Source organism: Tursiops truncatus, chromosome 5 (genome assembly GCF_011762595.2).
Source record: "Tursiops truncatus isolate mTurTru1 chromosome 5, mTurTru1.mat.Y, whole genome shotgun sequence".
Classification (NCBI taxonomy): Eukaryota; Metazoa; Chordata; class Mammalia; order Artiodactyla; family Delphinidae; genus Tursiops; species Tursiops truncatus.
Window position 1 is genome coordinate 62,041,114 of NC_047038.1, and position 14,140 is coordinate 62,055,253.

General features: G+C 45.5%; 2 protein-coding genes across 4 annotated transcripts in view; both read left to right on the forward strand.

Annotated features, from left to right (window-relative positions):
* Window positions 1-3,504, forward strand: LOC141278654 (NACHT and WD repeat domain-containing protein 2). Its single transcript, XM_073804665.1, has one exon. It carries the CDS (start codon window positions 1-3, stop codon window positions 3,502-3,504), a length of 3,504 nt encoding a protein of 1,167 aa, XP_073660766.1.
* A 6,077-nt stretch (window positions 3,505-9,581) lies between these two features.
* Window positions 9,582-14,140, forward strand: part of PGCKA1 (PDCD10 and GCKIII kinases associated 1) — an 83,914-nt gene continuing 79,355 nt past the window's right edge. The window contains exon 1 of one of the 3 annotated variants that reach the window (XM_073805141.1): window positions 9,582-9,708. The gene's annotated coding sequence lies outside the window, so the exon portion shown is untranslated. The remainder of the gene's footprint in view (window positions 9,709-14,140) is intronic. The other 2 variants (XM_073805140.1, XM_033856913.2) reach the window with 2 other exon arrangements.

Consider the following 14,140-nt stretch of genomic DNA (forward strand, 5'->3'; position numbering starts at 1 on the left):
ATGTGCAGCCAGGTGCTCAAACACCAGCTGCTGCGGGTCAAGAGGAAGGTCACGTCGGGCCAGCAGATTTACGTGAACAACGCCTTCTCCAAGTGCACATTGCCCATGTTTGTGAACCTGACCTTTAGGGAGGTGAGAAACTGGCGATCTCACAGAGACGTCGATGAATCCTCCCTCTGTGTCACCGTGCACGAAAGCATAGAGCAGCTCTTCTGCTCCCTGGAGAGGAAGTGTGGGCAGAAACTCGTCTCCCGGGCTCTAGGTTACATCACCATGGCCAAAATGGGTTTGAGTGAAATGGAGCTGGAAGACGTGCTGGCCCTTGACAACAGTGTGATGAATGAGCTCAACGAGAGCGTCAGGCCCAGCAATCCCCTGAGGGTACCTTATCTGTACATCGCGAGGCTCAAGGAGGGGCTCAGTGGATACTTAATCGAGAGACACGTGAAGAACATCACCCTCCTGGTCTGGGCCAACAGACACCTGCAGCTCATAGCCCAGAAGCTATATCTGCAGGATAACAGTGACCTGCATGAAATGCATACCATCCTGGCAGACTATTTCCTGGGGGTCTGGTCAGGGGGCAGAAGGAAAGCTTTCTGCCTTGGAGACCCCTACCTGAATGGCTGTCTTGACTTGGAGAGCAGAAGCCTGCTTGAGGAGGAAAAGCATTTCACGGAGCAGGCTTCCTTCGACAGGCAGGCCCCGGACCAGCCCTGGGTCTTTCAGTGCAACCCACTGGAGCCTGACATCTTTTTCGTCAACCATCGGAAAATGTGTGAGCTCCTGCACCACCTGACGAGGTGCGGGAAAACCGATGACCTGCTCTACGGCATCATCATGAACTTCAGCTGGCTTTACACCATGATCAAAATTGGCCAGTTTGACAAGGTGCTCTTGGACATCGAGCTGGCTTACAACTGCTCGCAGGAGAAGGAGCTGAAGTTCCTGGCGAGCACCCTGCGCAGCATCAAAACCAAGGTCGTCGCGTTCCCCGGCTCCCTTTCTGCAGAGCTTCAGCAAAGACTGCTGCCCGTCGTGAGTTCCCTGCCCAAACTCAGACACCTTCTTTTAGAATGTGACAAAGATGGGCCCAAATACTGCTCCATCGTGCCATTACACTCATCCATGGATGTGACCTATAGCCCGGAGCGTCTTCCCTTGTCATCTAGTCACCTGCACGTCACCGAGATTCTGCCCACCTGTAACCCCAGTACGGTGCTCACAGCTTTAGAAAACGGTTCCATCAGCACGTGGGATGTGGAAACGCGTCAACTACTCAGGCAGATCACGACGGCCCAGTCTGTCATCCTGGGCATGAAACTCACCAGTGACGAAAAGTATCTCGTGGTGGCAACGACAAACAACACCTTGTTGGTTTACGACAATGTAAATTCTTGCCTCCTGTCTGAAGTGGAAATCAAAGGGACCAAGCATGGAAGCGGCTCCACCTACATCAATGGATTTACACTGTCCGTCAAACACGCTCTGGCCTGGCTCGAAGCCAGCAAGGACGTCACTGTCATCGATCTGCTCTACGGATGGCCCCTATACCAGTTCCACTGCTGGTACGAAGTGACCTGTGTCCAGTGCTCTCTGGATGGCGTGTATGCCTTCTGTGGACAGTACCTGAACACCACTACCATCTTCCATTTAGGGAGTGGAGAAAAGTTATGTACGGTGACGTCTGAATTTTCAGGTGGGTTTGTGAAGTTCCTTCTTATCTTGGACACGGCTCAGGAAATGGTAATGGTAGACAGTGAGGGAAGCCTTTCTGTTTGGAACACTGAGGACATCTCCAACCCCCAGCTGACCGATGACTTTGACTGCCGAAGAGAAGATAGTGAAGTGGTCAGCATTGAGCTTTCAGAGGACCAAAGTGCAGTTCTGATCTGTAAAGCCCTCAGCATCGAGCTCTTAGATACCGGTATGTGGAAGGTGGCTGAAAAGTTCAGAGCGAAGCACAACGAACGCTTTATATCGGCTGTGCTGTCCAAGAATGGAGACTGCATCATTGCAACCATGGAAAACACCTCGGCCGTGTTTTTCTGGAGGCGGGACACGGGACAGTGTATGGCGAGCTTACAGGAAATCTCAGGTACCATAGTCAAGTTGGTGAAATCCAGTCATCACAACATGCTGCTATCTTTATCCACCAGTGGTGTTCTTTCTATCTGGGACATAGATATAATCACAGCTATGTCCAACATAGATAAGACTGGAAAACCCATCCAAAGTCTGGTGTTACCCGCTAGGGGGGAAATCATTTACTCCCTCGATGGCTCTGATTGTGTTCACAAGTGGAACTTCAGCAGTGGGTTCCTTGAAGCAGTATTTAAGCATGAAGGAATAGTTGAACACTGTGTGTTGACATCCTCTGGAGACGTCATGGTGACATCGGATGACAAGAGCAGCCAATACGTCTGGCATACCAGCAGCGGTGAAAACCTCTTCCGAATTAATGGGCAGAGAATATCTCAGCTGCTGATTACCCACAATGACCAGTTCGTGGTCTCTCTCTGTGAGGAAAATGCCTCCAGGGTTTGGAGACTGGCCACGGGCCACAGGGTATGCAACATCCTGACCACTCTGCAGAATGCCTTCATAACCTCTGCAAATACCTTCGTGGTGGGCATGACCAAAAGCAAGGTGCTGGCAGTCAGTCTTTGGACGGGAAGCATCACCAAGAAGGTCTGCTGCGAAGACGGCACCACCATTGTGAATTTTAAATTGATCCCCGATTGTCCGGACATCATTGTGTTTATCACGTCAGCCGAGACGGTGAATATCTGGAGTCTGACAGATGAAGTGATCTGTCGCCGTGTGCAACTTCCAAACAACTTCCTGAAAAATCTAGAGGATTTTGAAATTTCCCCCAATGGAAAGCTAGGCATTATTTCCAGGGGAGATGAAAATATCAACGTGCTGGATTTACACAGCGGTAAATTACGGGTGGTTCACGCCTCTGGGGTCATCTGGAGGCACAGGTTGTCTCGAGACGGTCGCTACCTGGTATACATTTGTTTCCGAAACGGGGAGGAAGAGGATGAAAATGGTGCGATATCCAGTTTGATTGTCATGAGACTGGCCGATGGCAAAAATATCGGTGCTTGCTCCCTTTACAAAACTCCAACTTTTCTTGCCCTCTCCCAGAGGCACCTGAACATCATTGTGGGTTTTGACGATGGCAGTATAGGGATATACACGGTGGTGGACCGCGTAGACGCTGCACTGAAAATTAAAATAGCCACTTCAAATAGCAGACAAATTTTCAATAATGCGACACAGACATCCAGGCCAAAGTGTCATAGTTACTGTTTTAAAATGTCTGTGGATTGCTTATGGAGAGAGTCCACTGAGGTCTTTGCAAGAGACAGTCCCATCACAGTGAGTGACTCCATGGAGCCCAACGAGGCGACACCCTCCAAGAAACACAACTCTTGCTATGACCGGGTGTGCTCTGCCCTGGAATCCAGGGGCCACAGCTATGCCCCTGACAACTGACAAAATGTTTTTCCTGCTCAGCAGAAATACATAATATGTAAAAGAAAAAAAAAGTATCTTCTGTATCCCAGATGATAAACACTCATTCTTAAAGGACAGGAAAGATGTTGGAGTCCCAATGCTAATTATTGCCATGCTCATGAAATGTACAGAAATGTGAAATTGGTTGTGAGGTTGGTCTTCTTGACAAAGTGTATCCAGGAACGAAGTCTTAACAGAGAATTTCTACAAATCGCATTTACATGGCTATATCAACTGGAAGTTAGAGGGTAGTTTTTAAATTAACTGGACGGGAAGAAGCAGCTTAACTCATCCCATTGTCCAGATGAGAGAGGCTAGAGCTACATAGAGACCATTTGGACTGAAGTTAGTTCTACAGCGACTGGTTGAAATTTGTAAACACAAATTGCTGTTGGACTTCAAGTGATTGTGTGGATAACTAAACACAGCCTTAATCTCTCCTTACATTTTATGATCCTGACAACTGTGTCAATCCAGTCTGCAGATGGAAGGTCTAAAGGTGCAAAATAATGTAACAAAAATGCCCAGATGTACTCCCAGTTTCCCAGGAGAAAGGATGTGAAGTGTGAGGCCACAGACTGACTGGGGCAAGAGCTACCTACCGCTATCATAGGGCTACTGAACACACAGAGTCGGTCTTCATTAAAATACAGTTGTGACAACTGCATGCAAGGGTTTCTGTATAATGGAACACATGATTTTTAAACTATTTTCTGGGCTGCAAAAGAACACATTTACTAAGAAACCACAATCTTTTCATGTCATTTTGAAATGTCTATTTGTGCTGGGTGTAAAAAAGAGTTACAGAAAGGGCATTACAAATTTGGTCAAAACACCTGTTCATTTCTATCATTGTACTAACAAAAGGCTGTGCTATGGAAGTCAGTTGTACCGAAGCATAGATTATTTCCTAAATCCCTGCAGTAAATCTTAATAGAAGGAAAGCTTTCTCGACATGCCATCTATGGAATACTGATGACATCTGCCTTACTCTCATTCCTCCTCTTTCCTGTGTAAAACGCAGATAGCTGACCAAATACTCTGGGACAAACTGAATATGCCTGTCTTTGTGCTAAAATATTCTGTAATCTTAAGGGTGTCCAAAGGCTCTTTACTGTCCCTGTTTGTACTCACTTTCTTACTTCTACACACTATGTATCCTTTATCTGTCACCCTTTCTGCCTGAGGACTCTCTAGAGCCTTTTATAGTCTTCTCCGTTTCAAAGCAGAAGCTGTGAAATTGGTATTCGATGTTTTTAAAAACTACTCCTCCTATTTAAAAGAAAATATTACATCTCAAAAGGGGAAAGTGATTTTCTTCCTTCCCTATCCTCCTCATGGCATGTCCTTGGATGCCTTTCCAAAGGGCGTCAGTAGTGGGGGTTTGGTTTGGTTTGAAAGGGACAGTGGTGACTTGAGAAGGCAGAATAATGAACAAGGAACTGACTTGCTTTCAGTCCAGCTCTGCCATGAACTCATCCAATATTCGTAGACAGATCTTTTAACCGCCCAAATGTATTGTTTTTGTAAACTGCAGAATAAGGGTAGCGATACCTCCTGCTATTGCTCTCATAGGGATGTGAGGGAGAAATGGGAGAAAAAAGAGAGTGACATCTTAATTGTTAACGCTAACGCAAGAAACAAAGTGATTTAACCCACCGGGAATCCAAGCCAACTGTATGTCAATTTGGAAGGCGGCTCGACAGGTAAGCATACAGAGATGTGATTCCAATATAGACACCCACTCCCTAGTGAAAGACTTTTTTTTCAGTATACTCCTCCTGGTCTAGCTACCAGCCAGGGAGGTGGTAGCCCAGAGAAGGCTCAGCCCACACACAGACCACGTGGAGTTGACTGAGTCAATGCTTTTTTTTTAGCTCTTCGGAGGCAACACATTCTTATTCCTGTCATTATCAGTTGGACCTCCATGCTACACATTTCTAAGAAATAAATGTCTAGATGGATTAAATGTAGTGTGTGAATGTTCTGTGTAACAGCCAACAGAGTTTAACAAGTGACTTGAATGATTTTTCCTAACTTGTTTGCAACTGATAGCTCATATTGAATGTTTTTATGTAAACTTTGTATTGTTGGGAAGAACTACCCAATCAGAGATCTATATTTTCATAAATGTTACATTTAGTTAAATTTTATTACAGAGTTGTTACACTAGAAAATTATTGCCGTCTTCAAAAAATGTACAGTCTTGTGTAGGTATTGTTTGTATGAATAAAAGATAAACTACTTAGATCTGTGTGGTGTTTGTTTTTCTCCCCCAACTTTGGCAGATGTAGTTAGAGGTCTTCAGTAATAATAGCAATAATAATAATAATTGTTCATGCTTACTGAGTGCTTACTGTACACGAGCTTTGCATGTGCTAAGCCATGTAATCTTCACAACAGCCAGGTGAGGTATGTACTGTTAATACTCCAAATGTACAGAAGAAGAAACCTAAAAACAGAGGTCCAGAGGGAATCGCTGAACAGGATTTCAATACACCATCAATTTTTTTTTTTTGTTAACTTCTCAAAGCACATAAAAATAAAGCATTGAGTATCCAGCAGGAACTTACTGCTAATGACCTAGAAGATATTTTCTAATTTAAAGATGAGAGGCCAGGCTAGGCTCTGAAGATCACTGGAGGTCTTTGCAAACTCCCAGGATTTTCAGGTATAACCGTAACTGCAATAGTTGCAGTATTCATCCAACAAATATTTACTTCGGCATACAATTTGCCAGGAATACAAAGATTAATAAATAGTTTTTACCTTCTAGGACTTCAGTCTTAATAGGAAAACAGGAAACAAGTTCTATGTGTAGTACATGGAGTTTGGTTCTCAGAGAAAATGTACAGGAGTGGATCATTATTATTTGCATAAAAGCATTTCATATACATGGAGTTTGTTGTTTAATTAAATATCTTCCTTCCTAGGGTCAAGAACACAACAAACACTGTGCTTGCTATGTCTAAGTCATTATGCTATGCCTAGGATGATTTAAAAATTAGTCACGCACAACCCCTGCCCTCCAGGATCCTATAAGCTAAGGGAGGCGCAACTAAATTGGATGTAAGACAGACTGTGATTTAAAAAAAAGTTGTTAGCCAAAACAAAAAAAAGTGAAAAGTGAAAGCCAGGTACTGAGGATACACTGCAGAGGAGCAATTAACTCTAACTGGGAATCAAAAAGGATGGCAAGAGGAGGTGACAGAGAGCAGTGGCTTGAAGGATAAGTAGGACTTAGCTGTCAGAATGTCAGAAAGACATTTCAGGTGGAGGAAGCTGCGTGAGCAAAAACAGGGAGCGTCAAAGTCTACTTAGATGACTTCAAATGCTATGTGGGGATTTTAAACTTTATTCGGTAGCCAATAGGGAATCATGAAAAAGTTTTTGAGAAGGGGAATGGCCTAGTTGAAATGGTATTTTTTAAAATGACTGGGGCAGTAATATGTCAGATGAATTAGAGATGAAAGAGACCATAAGCTGGGAGACCAGTAAAGAGACTATTGCAAAGACCTGAGATAGAAAGTATAAGAACTTGATCTTAGGGCTGTGGCAGTAAAATTGCTAAGAAGAGTGATTTCAGGATGTCACTGATAGAGGTGGGTGATGAAAGAGAATGAAAACTCTAATTCCAGTTCCAACTGAAATTGAGTGGAGAGTAGAGTTACAAATGTAAAAGGAATAGGTTAGGAGATGAAAATGAGGGAAATAATAAAGTTGGACCCAGAGAGTTTAAAGGTTAAGACATCCACACAGGCAACTGGTAATACACGATCCATTCAATGAAGAAACCTGAGCTAAAGATAAAGAATCCAACCAGTAATCTCTTTCTCAAAAGTCTAAAATGCCTAATATGGCACTCGTTTGGTTGTAATGTAAGCCAATACCATAACCTTTTTAAAAGTTTGTCTCTTCTTTTCTTTAGAACTATATTGACAAATTTAGAACTATACTGACAAATCCACTCAAACAAATTAGCTTTCTTAGCTTCCATAACTCATCAGCGGAGAACAATTTATATGCCAATGAAAACATAAACACACCTAAAAACCTAAGTGAATCGTGGTGTTTCATTCCCACACACATGACGCACGGCCTCTCACTGTTGTGGCCTCTCCCGTTGCCGAGCACAGGCTCCGGACACGCAGGCTCCGCGGCATGTGGGATCTTCCCGGCCCGGGGCGCGAAGCCGCTTCCCCTGCATCGGCAGGCGGACTCTCAACCACTGCGCCACCAGGGAAGCCCTTCCTTATTTTTTATGAGGGTCCCCTCTGAGCTCCATTTGGCATTCCATGTGAGCTGCATGAAATACAGATTACACTTTGTACAGACACATCAAAGGGTTCAGTTTCAGTGTATCAACATGACAAATTAGGTAAAACTGGTAATTTGAGGTTACCAATACCACCACCACCTGTGGCTTTATAGAATCCCAGCCTTTAGTAGATGAGGGTAACTTAGCCCGCTGCATGAGCAGATTCAGGGTGGTGGTGCATCATTTTGTTCAAACACAGATTACTGGGGCTTCCCTGGTGGCACAATGGTTGGGAGTCCGCCGGCCGATGCAGGGGACGCGGGTTCGTGCCCTGGTCCGGGAAGATCCCACATGCCGCGGAGCGGCTGGGCCCTTGAGCCATGGCCGCTGGGCCTGCGCGTCCGGAGCCCACGCTCCGCAACGGGAGAGGCCACAGCAGTGAGAGGCCCGTGTCCCAAAAACAAACAAACAAACAAAAAAACTTCACCCTCCCTGATTCCACTATCTTTGAATCCATATGTCTGGGGTGGAATCCAAGAATCTGCATTTTTACTAAATTCTCCCAGATGATGCTGATTCTACCAGTCTGGGAAACACACTTTAAAACCCAAGATAAATACCAACTGGTCAAAATAACCAACTGATAAACTTACCAGTGGACATTTCTAAAGCATGGGCTAGAAGTTGGACAAGAGGGTCCTTTACTGTGACAAAGAGTTTTATCAGACAGTGATGTAAAACAGCACACAACGTCCCCTGTAAATCTATCGTTTTAAAGCATGCAGCTACTACACAAGCGGAAGGATTCAAAAAACGAGTTTTCCCCCATAAAGCGTGACAAATGTTGTGTAAATGGCGCTGGAATCACTAGAGTGGACACATTAAGAACTAAGGGCAGTGTGTCCATCTTTAAACAGTATTCTGCCCTGTTGCTTCTCCAGCATCCTGTTTTATCCTGACTCTCCCTGAATGAATGAAGGGGAAAGGGAGAAGAGGGCAAGCCAGGTGGCGCCGTAGCTTAACACATTTTCCTGCCAAGCCCAACACTGACGCACTTTGGAGCACAGGTGAAAACAATCTCCAACCCTTAAGTACTATTTTAGAGTAAAGCAACCCACCTTAAGTGCATGGATTGCCACAAGCACGGGCGTGGAGCTCAGGAGGGTAGACGGGGTGTGGCAGCCGAGGTTCCAACACCCCAGGAACAGAGAGGGAAGGTGAGGGGTGGGGGAGCATGACTTCGTTGAACTCCCACCGCGGTCTTAAGGGTGCAGGCGAGGCTGTGCAACTTCCCCGGGAATTCTCATTCTAGTAGCGTCTGCGCTCTTTCCCAGACCATCTATCCCATAAAGGCAGGCGACAGTGCACACACCAGGTGTAGGCGGCTAATGCCAGCACTGGGGGGGCGGAGGGGGTGGCGGGAACAAAACCACAAGTTCACGGAGGGAACGGGAGACAGATTTGCCAGGGAGTGCATTTATGTATCTCCCCCCACTTACGTCCCAAATCTTAGGAAGCTCCCTTCTCCCTGCAGCACGACGCCCAAATAGGCACCAAAAAGTTTCCCTGCGCGGGCAGAGGCTGGCATGCAGCCTGGGTGTCGGTGATCAGAGGCCGAGCTCCGGGGTTTTCTGTTTGGGTGCGCCCCGCAGACCAGCCAGGGCTCGGGGGCGTCGGCGGGGGCGCTCCGGAGGCCCAGGCGCGGCGCGGGCAGCTCAGGTAAAGGGTTACGCGGACCCGGGAGGCTCGCCCGCCGGCCGGGCCACGTGACGCGCCGGCCCAATGAGTGCGCCGGGGCGGCCGTTGCGGGCGCGGCGGATCCCCGCGGCGCTGAGCCGCTGGAGTTTCCCGGTGCGGCCGCCCGAGGCCGGCGAAGCCATGGGCGCCGCGACCCCGCCGCCGCCGCCGCCGCCGCCCGGCCCCAGGTAGGGACAGTCTCCAGCCCCGCGCGCCGGGCCCCGCCGCGGGCAGCACAGGCGGTTGACTCCCGCGGAACTCGGGTTTTGTGGCATGGTTTCCCCCACTTCTCTCACGGGGCATTTTTATTTATTTCCTTTGCCGTGGGAAAAGAAAAAAAAGTGGGGTATGGGGAGGTGAGGCAGTTCTTAGTTTGATTGCTTCGGGAAAGTCAGGCCATTCAACAAAGGCTCTGAAAGAGGCGAAATCCAGAATGGGGTGAGGTGGGGGGGACTTTTACAAACTCCCCCAAACTAAAGACCAAGACAGTTTGCAAAGCTTGGCATCTACTTGATGTGTGAAACACTCTTGTTTTTAAATATCTTATTAATGAACTTTCAATAGTGCCTGAGAACTTGAACTGGGAAAACTGCAAAAGATTTCCCCCTTATTTCTAAGTACCCCCTCCTTCCCCCATTTTTAAGCATGTGAATGTTTTTAAGTAAAACGGAAATGGAAGGTGACCGGCGCTGTCTCTTTGAAATGTCCTTGGGTCCCAGGATTTGCCCCCTTTGGGGCGCTGGCGATGAGTAGGGATTGAGGGGAGGCGCCAGTACTAGGAAGCAGCACGTGTTGAAGGAGGGTCCCAGGTGCAGCCAGTTAAATGGTCAGACACTGTTGGCTGAATATTTGATAATTAGGCAAGTATCCCCCAGGTCGATTACTTGGGTCTCAGTGACCTTGGCAGTCCAGATGAGGTGAGATTTTCACAAACCACCACTGAACAAATTTTCCAGTGATAGAGACAAAAATCAATGTTTTGTTTTGTTTTTCCTCAAGCACTGTAATTCACCTTAGAAACAAAACAAAAACTTCCTTTAGTAATTTAGTACATGTTGTGTTCCATTGCAGTATAGATGTTTGCCCAGTGAATTTAGAGGAAGTCAGTGTTCCATGAGGTGGTTCAAAGCATTAAAGAATAGGGTGTTTATTTTCTTCCTGTCACTGCGAGAGAGAATTACTGATGGCAGTTCTCACCATGGCTTGTAGGTGGTTGTAAACACGCTATTTTGGAAACACTTGAGAGTTGAATGAGAAAGATGGGGAAAGTGGTTGCTGCTTTTAAAGACAATAGGTTCTATATTTGCCACTTATTCTCACACTGAATCCTCCAGTTAACACTATTTTAAGAAGGAGACATGTTAAAGTCTTCTAAGGCTGAGCACCCAGGTCTGTAGACCATCCGAACAGTCATGAGGCAGATCACTGAAACAATAACCAAGCTCTGAAGGTGAAGTAGAGTTCTGGGGTTATTTGTATTTCTCTAATGTGTGAAGAGTCAGTTATAGGAAGCTGCCTTGATCACAGAGGCCAAATGGAGCAGACACTGATACGAGAAGGCAAGGTTCGGCTTCTTTCTCTTCCTTGCTCTCTGTGTCCCTTCTGATCCTGTTCTTTGATTCAGTAAGCATGTGATAAGCTCCTATCTCATGGCATCTGTTCCCCGGGCCTGGTTATCAGAGGTTCTCAAGATTTAGATATGTAATGACATCTGAAGATCAAGGTGGCTAGTCTTAGCTATGTTCTAAGAGCTTTTGCATATCTGGAATTTAAAACAAAACAATGACTTGCATGTCAACTAAACATGTTCCTTAGCCTAGAATGGAGCAATCCCCCCTGACTTTCCACCTAGTCCCTGTCTGAGCCTGGCAACATAACCAGGCTAAGCCCTGGCCAGAATCCAGTGTCAGCCCAAGGGCAGAGCAGGTAATGCCCTCCTTGCTCTGGGAACAGCCCTACCCTTGGTGCCGTGAGAGCCCATTGACTGTGCTTCCAGGAATGGACTCCAGTTTCCGAATAATTGAATACCAGCCTCTTGGTAGCTGGGTTTCCTCTACCTGGACTGTTTCAAATTCCCCTAGTTCCACAATTTTTTCAAACACCCAGAACCTTGGGATCTTTTAGGCTCTTGGTAAAATAGTACCTAGCTCCTGCCCTTTTTTTTTTCTTTCTTTCTTTTTTGGGGGCATTAGATTGATCATTGGTTGCAGATAGACTTACTAGATATCTAGAAAAGAGGAGTTGATAGTCTCATCCTAGGGGAGAGGATAGACCTGAGCCCTCACCCATCTGCAGGTCAGCCAGGTCACCCCATTATAGCCTTCCTTAGTCTAGTTATCACCTGAATGCTATGTAAGAAAATGAAATGAAAATGAAGTGTTTTATCTACTCTCACCCTTTTCACCTGAGAATATCATGGTCCCACAGAGATTGGAATCTTCAAAAGGACCATAGATCACCAAAATGCCCCTATCCTAAAGCATGCTTATAACACACCCATCAGGTGAATATGTATCCTCAAGCAGAGACTTAAAAAAACTCAAAATACTGACTCAGTGTCATCAAGCATCTTAGAAAAGACTCTCCTGAGCTGCAGTAAATATCAATAGTATTAACATAAGGCAAGAGGAATATCATGTCTCCGATTTTACCGCAAGCAGTGAACTCTGTTCTATTCCGGGTACAATTGGCTTTCTAAAATTAAGTGGAACCCTGACCTGGCCAGGGTTTGTAGACATTTGGTCAGATGCTAGGGACACAGTCCTTGCCTTTGGGGGTCTTACAGTCCTCAGAGAAGACATTGGAGGATTTTAAGCAGAGCAGATCTGCATTTTAGAAAGTTCACTCGGGCTGCAGTGAGAAGAATGAAATGGGGAAGAAAGGCTGCTGCTAAGAAAATCCCCACTAGAGGGGAGAGAGAAGTGAATTGATTCAAAAGATACTTAGGCAAAGGTATTTAAGATACTAACTCAAAGAAAATATTAGGTGACTCAACTCTCTGAAAAGTTGACCTGTCATTTCAAAATATGTGTGTTCCAGGTAGATAACCAGAAGCGACGTTTCATTACAAGGCTGTCCCTACTGACTGTAGCTACTCTCAGGCCCCACGTAATTTGTTTCTATCACAGAAAAAAGTTTTTGAAAAAGAATGAGGCTGGGGATTCCCTGGTGGCACAGTGGTTGAGAGTCCGCCTGCCGATGCAGGGGACGCAGGTTCGTGCCCTGGTCCGGGAAGATCCCACGTGCCGCGGAGCGGCTGGGCCCGTGAGCCATGGCCGCTGAGCCTGCGCGTCCGGAGCCTGTGCACCACAACGGGAGAGGCCACAACAGTGAGAGGCCCGCGTACCGCAAAAAACAAAAAAAAAGAATGAGGCTGTTTTTTTATTCACACTTTCAACAACTTGGTGCTTCTTTATGCAGACTTAACTATATATATCTGAAGGCAAAGTTAAGATAAACTGTTGCCCTCAGATTGTACACACATTCTCTGATTTAGCTTAATTCCTCCCAGGAATAAAAACACCCTGACTTTTGATTGTGTAACAGTAATGGAAGTGGGCAGTGGAACAGTCTTTTTTTTTTTTTCTAAGTTGGCCACAGTATGGCCTACTGTATGTCACAGGGAAGACTGTATCGTATTTGCAGAGGGCACTGTTAGAGCATGTACTAGTGGTGTGTGAGAGGCACCAAATGCCCGTGAGAGAAGAAAAGCCACTCTAGTCACTGCCACGTGTATAGCTTTTTAATACAAATGTATTTGAATGTATTTGCAACTTACTTGTTTATTAGTTCCAGGGTCAATCACTGCATGAGAATTTTGAAACTTTTTAAATTTTGGTGTTAAATCTTTCTCCCCCCATTTGATAACTATATATCTTGGGTCATTAATGTGCAATAAATGCAGATTTGATTTGTACTTTATGGCTGTAAAACAGTGTCCTCCTTGTTTAGTGATCACACTGCACAACCTCAGTCCTGCAGAATATTTATTGCAACTTAGAAATGAATAAAAGAAGTCTACCTGCACATGCAAAGAATTAAGAGCCACATAACTTCGATTCTGGCTAGAACTTACATGGCATTATTCATCTTTTGATTCCTAATGAGCTTGGCTATCTGGGTTCCTGGTCCGCAGCAAGGAGGTCCACCTTCTAGATTCAGAGCATGGCTGTTAGGATACGTGTGATACGTAGTCACAACCAACTGCTGAGCAGTGAAGGCAATACAGGGAGGGGTGTCTGTGATTACATCCTAAATCTATGAGAAAAGAAAAGTTGGGTTCAGAACTATCTGTTAACAAGGAAATAAGTATTGCCTTTTGGAAAAATGGATCCTCAGTCCTTTTTAGAGCTAGAAAAAAACCTTAAAAGTCATTTAGTCTGACCACCTTAATTTACAGATAAGGAAATGGAGACTCAAAGAGGTTAAATGATGTTTCCAAGGTCATATGGCTGCCAACTGGAAAAGCTACTGGGACCAGAATCTATGAATCCCAATTTCCAGTTCAGCCATCTTCCTACTACTGACCAAAAAGTAGAAATTTTAATGGTATGGAAAATTCATTATCCGTTGCCGTTGTACCTTTTTCTCAGGATATTGTAATAGCCACTATTTATGGAG